This window comes from Garra rufa, chromosome 24 (genome assembly GCF_049309525.1).
Source record: "Garra rufa chromosome 24, GarRuf1.0, whole genome shotgun sequence".
NCBI lineage: Eukaryota > Metazoa > Chordata > Actinopteri > Cypriniformes > Cyprinidae > Garra > Garra rufa.
Window position 1 is genome coordinate 15,774,884 of NC_133384.1, and position 20,782 is coordinate 15,795,665.

Here is a 20,782-nt window from a genome sequence, read left to right on the forward strand (position 1 = left end):
GATTTAAATAAGTTTAATTACACAGGGACATAACGTAAATGTTCTTGTTTTGTATTGTGTGTATAAGTAGTGAAGTTTTAAGAACCATCACACCAATTTTGACATTTCTACACGTTTAAATAACATTTTAGACACTTTCAGAGCAAAACAGGAATCCTGTAACTGGCAAACAGCACATAAATAGTTTTGAACCCCTAACTGTTTTATGTATAAATTAAAACTGTAAGAAAAAAAAAATTAAAACGTGAAGCACCATTTGTTTACAGAAGCCATTTGGGTTGATTTCTTTGCTGTGAATTAAATGTCTGAAAAATGTCCGAATCCCTTTTAGGGCCACTGTATGTCTGTATGTATACATGAGAAAATCAAAGAAGGCCTGCAGCCTGCAGAGCAGTACTCATGTTTATTTAAAAGGCTACTACCGTTGAATAAATCTGCAGTTTGTCTGCATGGTGAGTTCATCGCCTCAGCACAGATGTTCACTGAGGAAATGCTGCAACCACTTCTCTATTTTAATCCTCTCTCTCTCTCTTTATCTTAGCTCTTTTTTCTTCTTCTTTCAATCCTGCCTCACTCCACTGGCTTGGACAATATTTTGCTGGTAGTCAAAACAGAATTGGATTGGTTTATTATCTTTCAATTAGCTCTGAAACAGGCAATCTGCATGATCTCTCAGCCCTTCTCGGTCTCAGTAGACTAAGTAGAGATTATGAGGGTCAAAGTTCACATATCTTTCTGCTTTAGTCAGTTTACATACATATTCATGTAAACTAATGCTGCAATAAATTAATAGTGTTAAATACAAGCCTAGCCGATGATTTGAATGAGTATTTGTAGAATTTATGTCAAAACAGATGTTTTTGTAGCCTGCTGTTTTATTTTTATCTGGTATCATAGACATTATTTTCTGACAAAGACCTCTCTAAATCTGAGCTCATGTTTTAACAACCCCATGATCTCCTGTTTGATAAGGCAGTATTTTTCTTTTAGATCAACAGTGCCATCTTGTGTTATTTTTGTGGTAGGGATTCAACTACTAAGTGACCAGAGCCAGGGTAGTTTCTGGTTTATGAGTAATTATGCTACGTTTCAAATGTTTGGGGTCAGTAAGATTTTCTTTTAATTAATGGTTTTATTTAGCAAGGATGCATTAAATTGATCAAAAGTAACAGTAAGGACATGTTTCTATTTATCAATTAATCCTGAAAACATCACTGTTTCCACATAATTATTAGGCCGCACAAGTGTTTTCAACACTGATAATAGAAAGAAATGTTTCAGAAAGAACAAATCAGCAAATTAGAATGGTTTCTGAAGGATCATGTGACACTGAAAACTGTCACATGGAGTAATGGCTGCTAAAAAAAATTAAGTAAATAAATAAACACTTATTTTAAATTCTATTAATATTTAACAAATTGCTGTTTTTACTGTATTTTATATTTTAGATCAAATGCATGTTGTCTTGGTTTGCATAAGAGAAAAAAATATATATATATATATATTTTAAATATATATTTTTTAAATCTTATGACCCCAAATTTTGTGTTTATTTAAAAATCCTAAACTTTCCATAACCACAAACTTAAACTTTATGCTAAACAATTGTTAACAGTTGCATTGATCTGAAGGGATACCCAACATACTCCATTCAAGCACTTTTGACAAAACATAACAGTTTCTGTAATTTTTCTGTCTCCAAACCAGACAGCTCTATTGGTAGAGGGTGAAATAAACTGAAATAAAGCCGAAAATTGGCAGTCGAAAGCTTTTACAGGTTTTAATGAAACCACTGGGGTTCAACATTTCATACCTGTAAAATCAAATATCATACCTTCCTTAGCAGCTTTCAGACATGTTGTAACATTAAAACATTTAAACAGATCCTAAATATCTACAAATATTTACTTTTTCATTTATCAAGTTCATTAGTTTATGAGCAAGGGTATTATATTTGCAAAAAACGCTCTAAACGGGTTGTTTTTTTTTCATGTGCCATTCCATCTGTTTCATCCATTCCATCTACTTCATCTCCTATTTTTTCTTTGCCAGATCCACGAGGGTGCAGGAGGCTGTAATAGAGTCCCAAAAAACCCAGTCCCATTAAATTTGACACTAATATAAAAAATAAAATGGGCAGGAAGTAGTCAGTCCTTTCAGATTCTGGTTTGAGCAGAAACAACAAAATGGGTGCAGAAAGGTTGTGACACAAATTGAAAATGTAATACAGAGTCATGTGAACTTTGGTGTTCTGTCCTTTAACGTTAAAGAATGTAAAAATGAGAATAACTCCAACAACGGCTCGATAAAGATATTCAAGAACTCGTGATATGCAGAAGTTGGTCTCCTCTAAGAATGCCCAGATGGTTCCCAACAGCCATATGCAAGCCATCGATACAGTGCTGAAGGTGGAGAGCATGATGAAGAGCGTGAGGCTGAGGATTCGAGGGGTTATGGTAAATATTTTGTAGGATAGGTAAACAACTGTTGGGATTCCAGAAGGCATCTTGTTAAGGTAAGTTAGAGATTGTCGTAAACAGCGACGATAATCCACTGTGGCCCAGGCTATGGTGAGAAAAGACACGGCCATGCTGAGGTCTAAAAACAAAGAGAGATAAAACGACAAATCAGTCTTATTGGTCAAAATAATTATTTTACAATTATATTAGGCACAAAATGACCCCAAAAAATTCAAAAGGCCCAGTTAACTCTTTCCCCACCAATGTTTTTTTTTAAAGTGCCAGCCACCGCCAGCATTTTTATCATTTTCATTAAAATGTCATGGCCCCCAGAATATTTTGTTGTATGAAGAGCCTCTACTTTTAAACAAACAAAACCTGTTTTATTCTAGCTTCAAGCTTTCTTTTTTTATCAACACTTGAATGTAGATCATTTTCATAAAAAGCTAAATTTTTATCAAATACTACATCTGGATCATATTAAGTACGATAATCAAAGCAAAGACGCAGTAACAGAAGCCTATTTCTGCCACTAAATTTAAAAAAAAAAAGGTTATTGCGACTTTAATCTCACAATTTTGATCTTTTTTCTCAGAATTGTGGATATAAACTTGCAATTGTAAGTTATAAAATCAAAATTGAAAGATATAAATTTGCAGATCTGAGAAATGAAGTCAGAAATGCGAATGTGAGTTTAATACAATATAAACTCACAATTTTTACTTTTTTCTCGTAATTGCATGCTAGAAACTATAAATACAAGTTTATATCTTGCAATTCTGACTTTATATCTCGCATTTGTGAGAAAAAAATATCTGATTTGCGTAAAAAAAGTCAGAACTGCATGATATAAACCCGCAATTGTGACTTTTTCTCATAATTGCGTAATATTAACTCTGAATTGCAGGTTATATTCTCAGAATTGCATGATATAAACTCGCAATTGTGACTTTTTTCTTATAATTGCGTGACAAACTCACAATTGCAAGAAATAAAGTCAGAATTGCAAAATAACTTAAATAAATTACTTTTTTTCACGAATGCGAGTTTATATCTTGCAATTCTGACTTTTTCACTCAATTTAGATGTTTTTCTTAAAATTGTGAGCTACAAACTCACAATTGCGAGTTATAAAATCAAATTTTGAGGGGAAAATAAGATTGATGATTTTCAGTATTGGCAGGTTATGTCTTAAGATATAAGGATTTCTTAAGTGATTTTTTTCTCATAATTGTGCGATATAAACTCACAATTGCGAGAAATAAAGTCAGATTTGCGAAATAACTCGCAATTCTGAATTTTTTTGCAAATGCGAGTTTATATCTTGCAATTCTGACTTTTTTCACTCAATTTAGATGTTTTTCTTAGAATTGTGAGCTACAAACTTACAATTGCGAGTTATAAAATCAAATTTTGAGCGGAAAAAAAGACTGATAATATTCAGAATTGTGAGTTTATATCTTTATATAAGATATAAGGATATCGATAGAGATAAATTTGCAATTCTGAGAAAAAAGTCCCAATTGCGAAATATAAACTCACAATTTAAAAAAAAAGTCAGCAATATTACATAATTGCAGTTATATAATTATAAAAAACAATTACAATATAAACTCACAATTGTTGTAAAGTCAGAATTGCATGATATAAACTCACAATTGTGACTTTTTTCTTATAATTGCGTGATATAAACTCACAATTGTGAGAAATAAAGTCAGAATTGCGAAATAACTCGCAATTCTGAATTATTTTCGCAAATGCGAGTTTATATCTTGCAATTCTGACTTTTTTCACGCAGTTTACACTTTTTGTCTTAGAATTGTGAGCTACAAACTCACAATTGCGAGTTATAAAATTAAATTTTGGGGGGAAATAAGACTGATAATTTTCAGAATTGCGAGATTGTATCTTAAGATATAAGGATATCTTAAGTGACCTTTTTCTCATAATTGCGTGATATAAACTCACAATTGCAAGAAATAAAGTCAGAACTCAACTCGCAAATGCGAGTTTATATCTTGCAATTCTGACTTTTTTTATAATTGTGAGCTACAAACTCACAATTGCAAGTTATAAATTCAAATTTTGAGGGCAAAAAAAGACTGATATGTTCTCAGAATTATCACAATTGTGAGATATAAACTTGCAATTCTGAGAAAAAAAGTTACAATTGCGAGATATAAAGTTGCAATTCTGAGAAAAAAGTTACAATTGCAAGATATAAACTCGCAATTCTGAGAAAAAAAGTGCAATTACCTTTTTATTTTTTATTCAGTGGCAGAAACGGGCTTCTAAATGCAGTTGATTTTTTACAAGCACACTTTTCAAGCAAAACATTTTGATAAAAGTTAAGTGTGAAATTGATATGCCTACTATTATTATCATTTAAATTGTATTAAAACTTACACTGCCATTCAAAAGTATGGGGTTACTAAGATTTTTTGTTTTTCAAAAACGTCTCTTATGCTCACCAAGCCTTTATTAATTTGATGAAAAACAGTAAAAACTGTAATATTATACATTTAATATTATACATGTCCTTTTTAAAAATATATATTTTAAAATGTACTTTATTCCTGTGACAGCAAAGCTGCTGTGGCATATGAGCCTTCAAAAGTTATTCTTAACACTTATGATTATTTTGCAAACAATGTCCTAATTCTCATTCTTATGATAAACCATGACTAGATTTACGTGCAGATGTGCATGTAATGATTGTATCTATGCAGGACTCACATTGCAGATTAGAGCGATGATTGTGCTCCAGTATGATATATGCCTGCAGAATGAGTTGAGGAATGCTCTCCAAGAATGTCTCAAACATGCGGAGCATGCTAAGATCTGTAGCAAGGCCGATAATCTCTGACTGGTCTTTCTGTTGTGAACGCAGGGCTTTATAACTCTTCTTCAGGAGTTGAATATACCTTAGAATAACAGATGAGCCAAAAGATTAATTTAAGTTGTAAATGTCTGCATCAGTGTGATAAAAAAAAAATTATAATAAAATAGCGAGTAAATACATTTTGATTTGCTTTCCTCCTCATTTTAAAGCAGGGGTTCACAACTCTGGCCCTCAAGGTCCACTTTCCTGTTGAATTTAGCTTCAACCCTAATCAAATACACCCAAACAAGATTACAGTCTTACAGGCAGGTGAGTTTGATCAAGGCTGGAGCTAAACTCTGCAGCAAACTGGACCTCAAGGGCCAGATTTTAAAACGGCTGTTTAATTTTTTTTTTTCATCCTTACGTTGGTCCAAACCTGTGACTTTTTTTTTCTATGACACACAAAAGCAGAAAAAAATGCATTTTTTTTTTTTTTTTCATACAATAAAAGTCAAAAGTTTTGGACCCCACAAACTTGCATTGTGTGGATAAGAATATCTTTTGTGTTCCACTGAATAAATAAAGTCATATGGGTTTGGAAAGGCGTAAGGGTGAATAAATGATGACAGAATTTTTATTTTGGATAAACTACAGTTTCACACAGTTTGAAATGATTAAAATGATAAATAAGCATGGCGTTACCTTGTACAAATGCCTATCTGTAGTACATGTATCCCAATCAGGCAGCAAGTGGACAGACCCTTGTCATCTTCTTTATAATTTTCCTTGTCAACTTCGAACCATTCATAGCTGAATATCTGTATGCATACAGATCCAACCAGAACAAACACAAGAGTCAGTACAGCCCAGGTGACATGTCCACTTCTGAAATACTGCACAGATAACAAGAAGTCTGATCCAATGTCTAGTAAACAAAAGATTAGTCCTGAAGCGGTGCATAGCCACCGAAACCTGGTAAATTCCTCTCCTGTTGGCATGATAAGTCCTTGTTAATCCTGAATATGTAGACAGATATTAGGTTCCATTAGACGAGAACAGCAGGTTGACTCATTTTCCTCATGTCTTCATCCAAAAATTGAAAACCTGTATTGAATGATAGAACAGACGAACATTAATACATTGCAGAATGAATTACAGCATGCATTTGTGAATTAATGAACTAAATTGTGTTATATTATTCTCATTGAAACAGTACTGCTTTGTGCGTTGTTCATTACTTTCATGTTATCTAAAAGTGATTCTATCTATTTACGTTCTGGACTTTGTTCAGCACTGCACAATGAATGATGCATGATTATGTAAGTAAGATGTACAGAATGTGCACACCTTGTCACAAGCAATTGCCTAATAACTAGCCCTTACTGGATATGGCACAAAAATAAAATAATAATTTTGTCATGTATATATATATGCTACATTCATATTATATTTTATGTAGCATACATATATAAATTAATTCATATTATAAGACATTGTAATAGGAATATCATTAAAAAGCATTCATTCAGCATTCAAAGCATTTAAAAACACATTTGACCTCCATATATTTCAGTCACTGAAAATACATTCACATATATCACATTTAAAGAAAAAACTACCGTGTCACCTAGCAATTTACGTAATAAATGCTCCATATTATGTCATATTTTAAAGAAAACATCCCGAAAGTACATAAAACAAGTACTTACTGTTGCCATGTTGTAAAATGCCTTTGACATCGGTACAAAATGTATTTGCTAAACTTCACTATACGGCGGTTAGCGATGTGTAGATCATACAGTATGCTATTGTTTTGAGATAAAGCCATAAACTATCACCTAACAATGTTCCCCGGTGTAATATTAATTCACATTTCCTCTTAACCGTCAGGAAACGTTCAAGTTGTGACATTCAGAACTTACCAGAGTTTCCATTCTTCTGCTTGCTTAGGTCAGTAGTTGCGAGACTGGCGACGAGTCACTGTTTTCTAGACCAGATTTCTCATAATTCAGATGACTACAGGCAAACCACTCCCTCTCTGAACTAACCCTACAGTTGCTGTGTGATGTAATACACACCCAAATATTTCTTTAGATATAGGCAGGGCATGGACCAATGAGTCAATACAGCTACCATTCATCCCTTGACACTTTGAATACAGAAGAAATGTCTGTCATTCATTTTTTTATTCTCACAATTTTCAGTGTCCTCAGCATTTCTATTCTTTAGAACCAGGAAATAGCTGCGCATTCTGGTCATTGTTGAGATCCTGATCTGAAGCTACCGCTTAACTACCATCTAACCACCACATGCTGGCAAAGGGCTGTGTTTATGTGTGTTTAGCTGTTGTTAGTGAGAACCAAAAATGAAACGCAGGAAATGCCTGCTTTGGTATGCTGCCTTACGTGTTTTACAGAATGAAAGGGACTTCCAAGTAACTGTACTTCATGTTTCAAAGGCCTGGGGATCATTCATTTCATCCCTTTGGTTGATTACATTGTCTTTTACATTTAAGCTACTTGTTTAAACACTTGATTCAGAATACATACCACAACACACCTACATTTATTGTTTCATTCCAGTTTGTGAACTTATTTTTATGAAAAGAATGAATAATAAAATATAATCAGCCTATTAGAATTATTTCCGAAGATCATGTCACACTGAAGACTGAAGTAATGGCTGCTGAAAATTCAGTTTTGCGTCATAGGAATAAATTTAAAGTATAAAGTATTAAAATAGTTTTTATTGTAATAATATTACTGTTTTTACTACATTTGTGGTTAATTAAATGCAGCCTTGGTGAGCATAATAATCTTCTTTTAAAAAATTAGAATGAAAGATTTATGGGGTTCCATTTGTGCCAAAAATGAGTCAGCTGCTTTGTATACATTTGTATTTGTCTACAGTCATTGCCTGCTTGTTCAAGTAAATCAGTATATGTTGATGTGTATGTTGTCTGTTGACGTCGTCTAAATCTGTCGTCCTGTTGTCTTTATCTCTGTCGTTTTTAATGTCATCCTTAATGTCGTCTTATTCTGTCGTCCTTAAAGGATTAGTTCACTTTCAGAACAAAAATGTACAGATGATGTACTCAACCCCTTGTCATCCAAGATGTTCATGTCTTTCTTTCTTCAGTCTTAAAGAAATTATGTTTTTTGAGGAAAACATTTCAGGATTTCTCTCCATATAATGGATATGTATGGTGCCCCAAGTTCCAAACTTCCAAAATGCAGTTTAAATGCAGCTTCAAGGGGCTCTAAATGATCCCAACCCAGTGTTTACAAAATGAACATACAAAGAAGGTAAAACAGCATTGTGGGGCAATTTTGAAGACAGATTGAAGTTGAAGACGAAAACGTGATGGGATGGGATTTTTTCGACATACCCTAACTATATTGACCCGAATTACACAGACTACAAATGCACATCACAGAATGAGACAAAACTTCTTCCTCTGCCGTTATTGTTTAGAGCCCTTTGAAGCTGCATTTAAACTGCATTTTGGAAGTTAAAACTTGGGGGCACCATACATATCCATTATATGGAGAGAAATCCTGAAATGTTTACCTCAAAAACCAATTTCTTTACAACTGAAGAAAGAAAGACATGAACATCTTGGATGACAAGGGGGGTGAGTACATAATCTGTACATTTTTGTTCTGGAAGTGAACTAATTCTTTAATGTCATCTTATTCTGATGTCCTTACTGTTGTCTTATTCTGTAATCTTTATTGTCCTCTTGTTCTGTTGTCCCTAGTCTCGCGTAGCCAGACCTTCAGACTGACGGCTGAAGGTCTGGAATTCATGGCAGCTTTAATTGGCCAAGGCCCGCCTATAAGGCCGTTTGACCGACATGTCAAACAACCAATCACAGTTTGTTTCGTTCAGCGTCACGTTTCGGGGCGTAGAAATGTCCCCACAACAACAGACTGGCATGCAACAAGTCAGTCATTGAAATAACCAGCATTGAAAGTTAACGAAGAAGGGGGAGAACAAGCAGTAAGTCAGTAATTTGTTCGCGAACGTCGCAAATGTGTTTAGCAACAACGGCGTCTGCATAAGCACCTTTTAGCAAAACACAGAGTAAACCAGTCTGCGCTTTGTTTCCCGGAGGACCGAAAATAAACGCGACACTCGCATGTTCCGGAAATCCGGTCAAATTCAGCTAATCAGAGGACGACTTTGACATTCCTGAAGTGTTTCCAGTTAAGTGTACCATATCCATCAGATGTTTAGCCAACGTTCCGTGGGCGTGACGTCTGAGGCTGAGACTATGTTGTCCCTAATGTCATCTTATTCTGATATCCTTACTGTCAGGACTTACAGTAAGGACGACAGAACAAGACAACAGTAAAGATGACAGAACAAAATGACAATAAGAACGACAGTAAAAACGACAGAGAAAATGAAAGCAAGACGACAGATTAAGATGACTTTAACAGACAACATTCATGTCAACATATACTGATTAACCTGAACAAGTAGGCAATGACTGTAGTTGACTCATTTTTGGCATAAATGGAACCCCATATATTGGATTATTTTAACAATGTCCTTACTATCTTTCTGGACCTTGAACATGTCAGTTGCATTGCTGTCTATGCAGGGTCAGAAAGCTCTCAGATTTCATCAAAAATATTTTAATTTGTGTTTCCGAAGATGAACAAAGTTGTTACGCGTTTGGAAAGACCTGAGAGTGAGTATTAATGACAGAATTTTCATTTTTGAGTGAACTGTCCCTTTAAATTTAATTCAACAAAAGCTAAAGTTAAGAAGCTGACATTCAGTTGAATGTTTCATGTTCCCTATTACAAAATAACGCAAGTATATGACATTTTAAATATGCAAAGATATTGGCGGCGCTGAACTTAACAGTCCTCTGAACTAAGCGAAACATTTTGCTGATTATTGCTGCTGAAAATTGTAAATTATTGTTGTTTTGGGCTGTACTAATCAGTCAGACTGAGATAAACATTTGGAGTACTATAGTCTGCCAAAAGTTATAATGAATCAAGAAGTGTGCAAAATACTGAGGAACAAAGTTGTTTGTGGTTGGCCAAACTGAACCTGGTTTTCCAGGGCAAGAATCTTGACAACATTCACGTTTGTTCTTATCATTTCCAGTCAGGTAGGTGAGATATTAGACCAATATCTTGGTTAATACTGCTCGTAGGTATCTTTACAACCTATTAACTTTGGTTTGTCAAAATATTGCACCCTTTCATGCTTACTAAGTCCTTCTTAATATGATTTAGCAGCTTCCACACATTTTTTCGTGGTTTAGACAGCATTAATTAGCAGAACAACTTATTCAGTTGTACCTTGCAATCAATGCTGTTGTTTACATTCGAGTATCCAATATGGCCGCGCATCCGGGTTACTGACCAAACAGTGATGTAAGTGCAAATATAGTCTTTTTTTTACTGTTTTATTAATGAATTCACTAATTATACTTCTTTTTTATTTACTAAAAAGGGCCCCTGACCATGAAAGCATAAAACGTCGTCTTTACTCCAACCCAACAGATGGCGCTACTGCATCTTTTGTAACTCAACAACATGCCTTAAATTGAAAAAAGGGGAAGGAAGAAGACAGACAGAAGTAGGCGTTAAGACTGACGTGCCTGCCAGATAACAATAGTGAAGACGTGTTCCTCACTCACTCACACTCACCAAAAGTTCTCTCAACATCCACCAAGATGGGAATCCGAAAAAAGAACAACAAGAACCCACCGGTGCTCAGCCACGAGTTTGTGATCCAGAACCATGCGGATATTGTGTCTTGTGTTGCTATGGTGTTTCTGCTGGGTCTTATGTTTGAGGTAAGAATCCGCTTTTGAATTAATTCATTCACTGTTAGAGATTAAAGACAGATTTAGAGTCAAAGTTGACAGATCAGCGTTTATCTTTGGCTCGTTTCTATTAGAAATCTAACGGACCGTTCATGTTCTGTCATAGTCTCGTCCTTTTCACTTCCTTTAACTGCAGAAAGAACTGTTACTTTTTGGTTTTATTTCTAATGTGCACTATTTTTTTTAAACCGCTTGCATATTTATTATTCATATATGCTCAGGGTTTACTCTTAATATTAGCACAGATGCTAATAGCAATTGCATTCAAAGAGTTGGGAGTTTTGATTCACAGAGACATGATGCATGAGAGCGAGAGAGGAATTCCCTATGAAGCGATTAAAGGAACTTTTAAACCGGCGCGATGAAGAAAAAATTACCCGCGCGAATGAATTACCTTTAATGAGTGCTGAACGGAATAACAGAACCGATTTGTAAAGATGATTACGTAACATTGTAGCTGCACTGATACTTTTACGCGCAAATGAAGTGTTACGTGGCAATCGGAGAATGACTGAGCGCTGTCACCGGTGCACAGCGGCAGCAGGGTCACGATTTTTGCTAACAAAATGCTTTTACTGATAGTAACCTATTGATTTTACACTCTCAGAACTCGTTAGAAATGCGAGTTTGCACAGCCGTTAGATTTAGACGATAGTTTGCTAAATATCCGCGCCTGTGCTGGTGCATCATGGGAAATGGAGTTTGCACTACTGGAACAGATTGTTGCTTTTAATGGGCATTTTTAACTAGATTTAAGTAAATTACTATATACTCCTCAAAATATTATATCTTGTGAAGATGTGCTTGATGAAAAACCTACCTTATAGTCATATGTACAATGAGACTTCCTGTTTAAATAAAGGTTAAATAAATAAATGTGATCCTGGAACACAAAACCAGTCTTAAGTAGCACAGGTATATTTGTAGCAATAGCCAAAAATACAATGTATTATATTTTTCTATTATGCCAAAAAAATCTTTTGGATATTAGGTAAAGCTCATGTTTTCCATAAAGATATTTTGTAAATTTCCTCCCATATATATCAAAATGTATTTCTTGATTAGTAATATGCATTGCTAAGAACTTCATTTGGACAATTTTAAAGGCCATATTGTCAATATTTAGATTTAGATCAAACTGTTGGCCAAATATTGCCCTATCCTAACAATCATTTATCAAGGAGAGCTTATATATTCAGCTTATTTAATTTAAAAATGGACCTTTATGACTGGTATTGTGGTCCAGGGTCACATATCATTCACAAATTTATCACAAATGATAATTCTGTCATTTACTTACCCTTATGTTGTATAAAATCTGCACGGCTTAATTTCTAACACCATTCATTTGCATTTGTAAACCTTATTTTGCATACAATGCAAGTGAATGCTGAGAGTTAGATAGTCTGCCATTCTATAATGACAGATTTTTCATTTTGAGATGAACTGTTGTTGTTTTTTATTTGTGTATTAATTGTGTTTTCATATTTCTTCCAATGTAGATTACGTCGAAGGTAGCGGTTTTGTTCATAACTGTGCAATACAATGTAACTATTCCAGCAAATGGTAAGTATGTGGCTTTTTTGCATGAATAATTATTTCAATTTTTAATATTTTCTGTTTTGTTTTTTTGTTATAATTAAAACACCTCAAGATTTTCAAGATGATTCGTTCCAACAAGTTTTTGTCTAACAACTCTACTAATGATGTTCACAAATGAACTGATAACTGTTTATGAAAACAAACAAATCACTATTTTCTTGTTTTATCGTAATTACCTCCTTTTATTTTTTAGAAATAATTCTCATTTTCAGAGTAAGGTGTAAAATCCAGTGCTTTGGTTCTGTTACTCATTATTTTGCTCTTTGAGTTTGGCCAAACAAATTAAGTATAGTCTATAATTAATTAAAAGGTTAGTTGACCTCAAAATGGAAATTCTGTCATTAGTTACCCTCATGTCATTCCAAACCTGGAAGGAAGCTCTCGGATTTCATCCGAAATATCTTAATTTGTGTTCTGAAGATAAGCAAAAGTCTTATGGGTTTGGAACGACATGAGGGTGAGTAATTTATGACACATTTTTTTATATTTTTGGGTGAACTTTTCCTTTAAATCAGTGAGGTACCATACATGGCCATACTGAGTGTGCAATCATGTGATTTAGTCTTTAATAACACAGCATTATGATCATTTTCATGCTCACATTTTGTTTGTATCATGGATTTTAGGAGGACCGGAGGAAACAGCGGTGAATTACTTCCATTATGGTCTGAAGGATGTGGCCACTGTCTTTTTCTACATGTTAGTTGCCATTATCATGCACGCCATTATTCAGGAATATGTGTTGGATGTAAGTATTCTGTATAAACTTGCATCATTTTAGCTGAAACAACTAAAGTTTGTTCATAAATGTGACTTAAGTAGCACTGTTATATTTGTAGCAATAGCCAGAAAATACATTGTGTGGGTCAAAATGATCGATTTCTCTTTTATGCCAAAAACCATTAAGATATGTGACCCTGGACCACAAAACCAGTCATGAGGTTGAATTTTACAAAACTGAGATGTATACATCATATGAAAGCTCAATAAATAAGCTTTCTATTGACGTATGGTTTGTTAGGATAGGACAATATTTGGCCGAGATACATCTATTTGAAAATCTGCAATATAAGGGTGCAAAAAAAATCAAAATATTGAGAAAATCACCTTTAAAGTTGTCCAAATTAAGTTCTTAACAATGCATATTACTAATCAAAAATTACATTTTGATATTTATAGTAGGAATTTTACAAAATGGAACATGATCTTTACTTAATTTCCTAATGATTTTTGGCATAAAAGAAAAATCAATAATTTTGACCCGTACAATGTATTTTTGGCTATTGCTACAAATATACCCCAGCGGCTTAAGACTGGTTTTGTGGTCCAGGGTCACATATTAAGTAAAGGTCATGTTCCATTAAGATATTTCCTACCGTAAATATATCAAAACTTAATTTTTGACTAGTAATGTGCATTGCTAAGAACATTTGGACTTTTTTGATATTGTGGATTTTTTTTGCACCCTCATTCCAGATTCCAGATTTTCAGCCAAATATTGTTCTATCCTAACAAACCATACATCAATAGAAAGCTTATTTATTCGGCTTTGCAAATGAATCTCAATTTTAAAAAATTGACCCTTATTTGTGGTCCAGAGTCACAAATGTTTATGTAACATGTATCTTTATAGGGTTTTGATGCTACACTGTTAATACTAATAAGTGTTTTGCCATTTATCTGACTCCATGACTGTTCAGAAAATCAACAGGAAGATGCACTTCTCCAAAACCAAGCACAGCAAGTTCAATGAGTCGGGTCAGCTGAGTGCCTTCTACCTCTTCTCCTGCCTGTGGGGAGCCAGCATTCTTGTTTCTGTAAGAGCTTCACTCCTCTGCTTCATATAAATATGAACTTGTGTGTTTATAATGGTGTCTAAAAGACTTATTCTGCTTAATCTGAAGGAGAACCTCCTGTCCAACCCTGTCAGCTTGTGGGACGGTTACCCGCACACCCTTATGCCGTAAGTACCGCTGTCTGTGTTGCATATGCATAGCATGTTTAAATTAAAAATGATGAACTATGTTGATTAATAAAAGGCAAGTGAGGAGTGTTTTCAATGTGGGACGTAAAATGGTTCATATTCCATCTCACATCTGCCGATATGCTTCATGAGCACTCATAAGTTATCTTCTTTGGTAAACTGATCTGCCAGGCTGGTTCACATCAAGAACACCGTTCAAAAGATTTCTCAAGGATCCTGATCAAATTATCTTGCATTAGTCTACCTTTAAATCTCTCTTCTGATTTTTGTAGACCTACTGTATGTAACACGCAGCTTGCAAATGCAATTATCATTGACGTTTGACTTGCACGAGTCGTGGAGATGCTAAAGAAGTTGCTTGTCTTGTTTTAGGTTCCAGATGAAGTTCTATTACATCTGTCAGCTCGGTTACTGGCTTCATGCTATCCCTGAGCTCTACTTTCAGAAGGCCAAGAAAGTAAGCAAGCAAAGTGTTTGAGAATGCGCAACATGCATTGAAATCCATATTCAAGCATCCTGCTATTGTGACCGGACTGATTTCCCTTTCCAGAGGCTTTGTGTTTACCAAACCTTTACTTCATGGAAATGACAATAGACAATCCCTGTGGCCATTTTTGGACACACATACTTTGATAGTACTATAATAATAGTTTTAAGGAATGGTGTTCATTTGGATGTTTTAATAAATGCTGCATGCTGTTTGTTTGTTTTTTTCAGGAGGACATTCCTCGTCAGCTTGTTTATATAAGCCTTTACCTGGTCCACATCTCAGGAGCCTACATTCTAAAGTAAGCAATTAATAGAGTTTTTAATCATAAGCAGTCAGGGCACACATTTGTATACCTTTCAAAAATTTAGAGGCCAGTAAGGTTTTAACTATTTTTGTATTTTTCGAATCGTCACTCATCAAAGCTTGGTAAATATTGGTCACAGATTTACTTTATATTTCACCTCAAGCTGATTAGTCACTAAAATTTCCCACAGATCATGTTTTAATGCCGTTTTAATGGATTAGTTCACTTCACTAGGCTTAAAATTTCCTGATAACTTACTCACCCCCATGTCATCCAATATGTTCATCTTTTTTCCTTCAGTCGAAAAGAAATTGAGGTTTTTGAGTAAAACATTCCAGGATTTTTCTCCATATAGTGGACTTCAATGGGGATCAGCAGGTTGAAGGTCCAAGTTGCAGTTTCAAAGGACTGTACATGATCACAGCCGAGGAATAAGGGTCTTATCTACTGAAACGATCAGTCATTTTCTAAGAAAAAATAATTTGTATACTTTTTAACCACAAATACTCGTCTTGCACTAGCTCAACTGCACACATTATGCAGTTACATTGGAAAAGGTCAGGCTTGACGTAGGCAAAAGTGCTGACCCAGTGTTTACAAAGCAAACTTGCAAAATCCCTTTAAAAAAGGGTCGAGCATTTGTGGTCAAAGTATATACATTTTTTTTTATTTTATTTTTTTTTCTAGAAAATGATGAAACGCTTCACTAGATAAGACCCTTATGTGTAGAGCCCTATGAAGCAGCATTGAAACTGCAATTTGGACCTTCAATCTGTTGGCTCCCAATGAAGTCCACTATATGAAATTGACAGAAAAAAAACTAATACAGTAGTTTCATTGCTTAAATTCAGTATCATGCTTAAACCATTAATGTGTTTTCAGTCTGAACCGGTTGGGCCTGGTGTTGCTGGTTCTACATTACTTTGTTGAGCTCCTCTTCCATGTATCCCGACTCGTTTACTTCAGCAATGAAGAGAGGCAGACCGGGTGAGTGCTATTGATTACACCGACCAATTCCAGTTAATAAACACCTCTAATGATTTTTACTGTGCGCAGGAAATTGAATATTAGCGCATTTCTGCTTTTGAAGCTCCGGAAAAGGATGTTTGACCACTATGAAGCATTTTGTGTATGTTAACAGGTTTACAGTGTGGGCTGTTCTGTTTGTGCTGGGCCGGTTGTTGACTCTTTCCCTGTCTGTTCTCACTGTGGGCTTTGGGCTGGCCGGAGCAGAGAAACAGGGTCTGAACTTCGCAGAGGGAAGCTTTAATGTCCTGCTTGTTCGGTAAGCAGGATGATATTTGTCTTGTGTTATTCCTGAACAAATAATTGAGATTAATCATGCAAAATTAGGATAGTTCACTCAAAAATATCAAATGTCATTATTTACTCACCCTCATGTCATTCCAAAGACCTTCGTTCATCTTCAGAATGCAAATTAAGATTTAAGAACTTTCTGACCCTGCATAGACAGGCAATGCAAATACCATGTTCAAGGTGCAGAAAGGTAGTAAGGAGAAGAAATTGTTGAATAAAGTTATTTTTGTTTTCTTTGTGCACAAAGTATTCTCATAGCTTCATAACATTAAGGTTGAACCACTGATGGCACATGGACTATATTAACAATGTCCTTACTACCTTTCTGGGCCTTAAATGTGGTAGTTGCGTTGCTGTCTATGCAGGGCCAGAAAGCTCTCGGATTTCATCGAAAATATCTTCAATTCTTTTCCGAAGATAAACAACAAAGGTCTTATGGGCTTGGAAAGACATGAAGGTGAGTAATTAAAGGTCCCATATTGTACACATTTCTGGAGGTTTATTTTAGTTGTTGATGTCCTTAAGAATATATATTTGCGGTATAAGTGCCAAAATCCATCTCAATATATTTTTACAGCTCCTTTTTTAGGAGCTCTGTCAAAAACAGGTCGATTTTTGGCCCATCTAATTAATATTCCTGAGCCTCTCTTCTGATTGGCCTGTTGTTTTCTGAGTGACGCACAACCAGGCCAATCACAGGTAACTACGGTCATGTATGCTGTAAGCGAGCTCAGAGCAATAGAGAGAGCTGATACTCAACAGGATATTTCAGAATGATCATTAATGTTTTTTCTTTTTCAAACACCGAATGCAGTAAGCTACATAACTGTTGCTTCAGTAAAGCCTCTTTCACAATGCGCGCTGATTCTGGAAAATTACGGGAACGAGCGCTGTGTGAACAAAAACCTGAGACATAAAGGCAGTGTTGTAGTAATGATGCACCTTATCATGCGACTCTTCACGACAAAAAAATACGTGCAAAGTGGAATGAAGCGGCGATCGGGCAGAGCCAGCTCCTCACGTTCAGTGCTGAAGCACAGTTTGTTCAGGTTAGTTTCAGTTTCGTGAAACGTACGCGTCGCATTACATCTCACATCCAAACGTCACATTTCTTTATGGTTTGTGTGTAAAGCACGCACAGATTCTGGAAAACAACTGTGAATTAACCAAATTAAATAATTCCGGAACAAATCGTGGGACACATTATCTGTTTATTTACCGGAATCGCTGTGTGAAAGAGGCTGAAGTTGACTGCCACTGGTCTTTTATATTCACGTTGTTCTGAAGCCTGTGTAATGATTGTAGCTTGACATCTATCGACTGAACAGGGTTTTCTCCACTTGTTTTCATGTTGTTGTTGCTCAACAATGGAATGGATGCGTTGTTGTCTGGGTTTGACAAAAGGAGGGTGGGACGTGATTGGTGCTGGGGTGGTGATGAAGGCGGTGACTGAGTAGATCGGACGTCACATCGTTACGGAAGTCACAGCAGCTCGTGAAAATGATCAGCTACTTTAAGCAGGTTGTGTGCAGTTTACTGTGGATTGACTGTTTTGAAACTCATATGGTAGTTAGATAGCCCCTAGACCTTAGTTATCATGAAAAAAGCCAGGAAATTTTGATTTTGACAATATGGGACCTTTAATGACAGAATTTGAATTTTTGGGTGAACTAACCCTTTAAAAGAGTAAATCCCTCCCAGAACAAATATTTACAGATAATGTACTCACCCCCTTGTTGTCCATGTTGTTCATGTCAGTCTCTCTTTAGTCGTAAAGAAATTGTTTTTTGAGAAGACATTTCACAATTTCTTTTCATGTAATGAACTTCTATGGTGCCCCCGAGTTTGAACTTCCTAAATGCAGTTTAAATGCAGCTTCAAAGGGGTCTAAATGATCCCAGCTGAAGAAGGTTCTTATCTAGCAAAATGATCAGTAATTTCGTAGAAAAAAAAACATACAATTTATGTACTTTTTAACCTCAAATGCTCACACTCTGTATCTTCCGGTTCATGACAGTTACAGTATGTTAAACTCCCATCTCTTCAACTTCAAAATCGCCCTACATCGATGTTTTACCTTTTTGTACTTTCTAAAGGGCGTTTCGCTTTTTTTCCATGTTCACTTAAAACACTGGGTGTAAACACTGAGTCGCTACTTCTGCAGCGATGTAGGACAATTTTGAAGTTAGAGGAGAAAATGAGATGAGACCTTAACTGTCATAAACCAGAATACACAGTTCACGCAGAGCTAGACAAAACAAGTGTTTGAGGTTTAAAAGTATATAAAGTTTCGCTAGATAAGATGCTTTTTCCCTGGCTAGGATTGTTTAGAGCGCCTTGACTCTGCATTTAAACTGCATTTTGGAAGTCCAACTCGAGGGCAGCATAGAAGTCCACTATATGGAGAGAAATCCTCAAATGTCTCTCAAAAAACAGTTTCTTTACAAATGAAGAAAGAAACACAAACATCTTGGATGACAAAAAATCCTCAGTAAATTCTCATTCTGGAATTGAACTACTCCTTTAAAGCATTTTGGGTTGCTCTTCAACAATTGCTGTTTTTATTTGGTTTTTCAAGAAGCAATTTTTAGCACCTTATTATAAACCAAGTGCCTTGTCATGTGACAAGTTTAAATTTCTGTAGAGCTTTGAAGTGGTAAATTCTGTTAAATTCAAATGGTTTGCATCATGCTGGTTTTGTGGCATGTGCAACGCTCTCCAAATCTGATTTGCACAATTTAGTTTTGAAGTGTTTGGTTTTCAGTATAAAAGTACAGAGTAGCCAAAAAAAACCTACCTTGGCATCAAATATAATAAATGTGCTATAGTAGGCCAAAATTTCCAGGCAGCTATCACAAAAGTCTCAACTCATAATATGCATAATATGTAATCACATTGTAAAAGCTTTTCTACTGAAAGTGAGAGCTTTTTGGATGGATGTGATTCATTTAAACACCAGATGATGGAAAAGCAATGCTTTGTTATTGTTGGAGTTGTTTGTAATGGCACTCTTGTTTCTCTCAGGGTGACCGTCCTGGCTGCAATATGCACCACTCAGGCTTTTATGATGTGGAAATTTATCAACTTCCAGCTGCGACGATGGAGAGAACAAGCACAGACTCAGACCCTAAAGAAAAAATCGTCCTCTTCTAAGAGCAAATCAAAGAAAGGTCAGTATTGCCCACTTAAGATCAGTTTACATGTTTATTTAAATACCACACGCTATTCTGCTGTTCCAATTAGGGCTGGGCGATATGACTGTGATGATATGAGTCATTTTAGAGACTGCTGTCACTTTAGTTTACCAATATACTGACACGCATCTGATTTTCTCCCAACTGTTTACATTGACTTAAGACATAAGCGTTTACAGAAGTATTCGCCACAATGGCATTTTGACAATTGTGTGTATTTGACCATCAAACCGTAGTAGACCAGTGAAGATAACTGAGTTCTATTTGTTTTTTTATTACACTTAGTTCACTTCCAGAATAAAAATTCCTCATCCCCATGTCATCCAATATGTTCATGTCTTTCTTTCTTTCAGTCAAAAAGAAATAAGGTTTTTGAGAAAAACATTCCAGGATTTTTCTTCATATAGTGAACTTCAATGGTGGCCAACGGGTTGAAGGTCTAAATTGCCGTTTCAATGCAGCTTTTAAGGGCTCTACATGGTCCCAGCCAAGGAATAACAGTCTTATCTAGTGAAAAGGTCATTTTCTAAAAGGAATTAAAATGTATACACTTTAACTACGAATACTTGTCTTGCAAAAACTTGCTCTACAGAGCATTATGTAGGCGGAAGTTTCAGCCCAGTGTTTACAAAGCAACTGTGCAAAGAAAGTCAAACGCCCTTTTAGAAAAAAGGTAAAACAACGTCAGACTATTTTGCAGCTGGAAGAGAAATTAGATTTCTTTTTTTTTTTGGCCTACCCTACCTTTTTGAAC

General features: G+C 35.4%; 2 protein-coding genes across 2 annotated transcripts in view; one reads left to right on the top strand and one right to left on the bottom strand.

Moving 5' to 3' along the window:
- Nucleotides 1–1,754: 1,754 nt before the first annotated feature.
- xkr9 (XK, Kell blood group complex subunit-related family, member 9) lies at nucleotides 1,755–7,286 on the bottom strand. The gene is made up of 4 exons (XM_073831223.1): nucleotides 7,206–7,286; nucleotides 5,986–6,387; nucleotides 5,196–5,383; nucleotides 1,755–2,598 (listed from the first exon to the last, which is right to left on the bottom strand). Exons 2-4 carry the CDS (start codon nucleotides 6,279–6,281, stop codon nucleotides 1,949–1,951), a joined length of 1,134 nt encoding a protein of 377 aa, XP_073687324.1. The 5' UTR covers nucleotides 6,282–6,387; nucleotides 7,206–7,286; the 3' UTR covers nucleotides 1,755–1,948.
- Nucleotides 7,287–10,888: 3,602 nt separating this feature from the next.
- Nucleotides 10,889–20,782, top strand: part of tram1 (translocation associated membrane protein 1) — a 50,605-nt gene continuing 40,711 nt past the window's right edge. Inside the window, exons 1-10 of the mRNA XM_073830552.1 lie at nucleotides 10,889–11,107; nucleotides 12,640–12,703; nucleotides 13,366–13,487; nucleotides 14,440–14,556; nucleotides 14,644–14,702; nucleotides 15,096–15,180; nucleotides 15,441–15,511; nucleotides 16,400–16,504; nucleotides 16,659–16,802; nucleotides 19,859–20,004. Of these exons, the coding sequence (XP_073686653.1) occupies nucleotides 10,985–11,107; nucleotides 12,640–12,703; nucleotides 13,366–13,487; nucleotides 14,440–14,556; nucleotides 14,644–14,702; nucleotides 15,096–15,180; nucleotides 15,441–15,511; nucleotides 16,400–16,504; nucleotides 16,659–16,802; nucleotides 19,859–20,004 (1,036 nt within the window). The 5' untranslated portion in view covers nucleotides 10,889–10,984. The remainder of the gene's footprint in view (nucleotides 11,108–12,639; nucleotides 12,704–13,365; nucleotides 13,488–14,439; nucleotides 14,557–14,643; nucleotides 14,703–15,095; nucleotides 15,181–15,440; nucleotides 15,512–16,399; nucleotides 16,505–16,658; nucleotides 16,803–19,858; nucleotides 20,005–20,782) is intronic.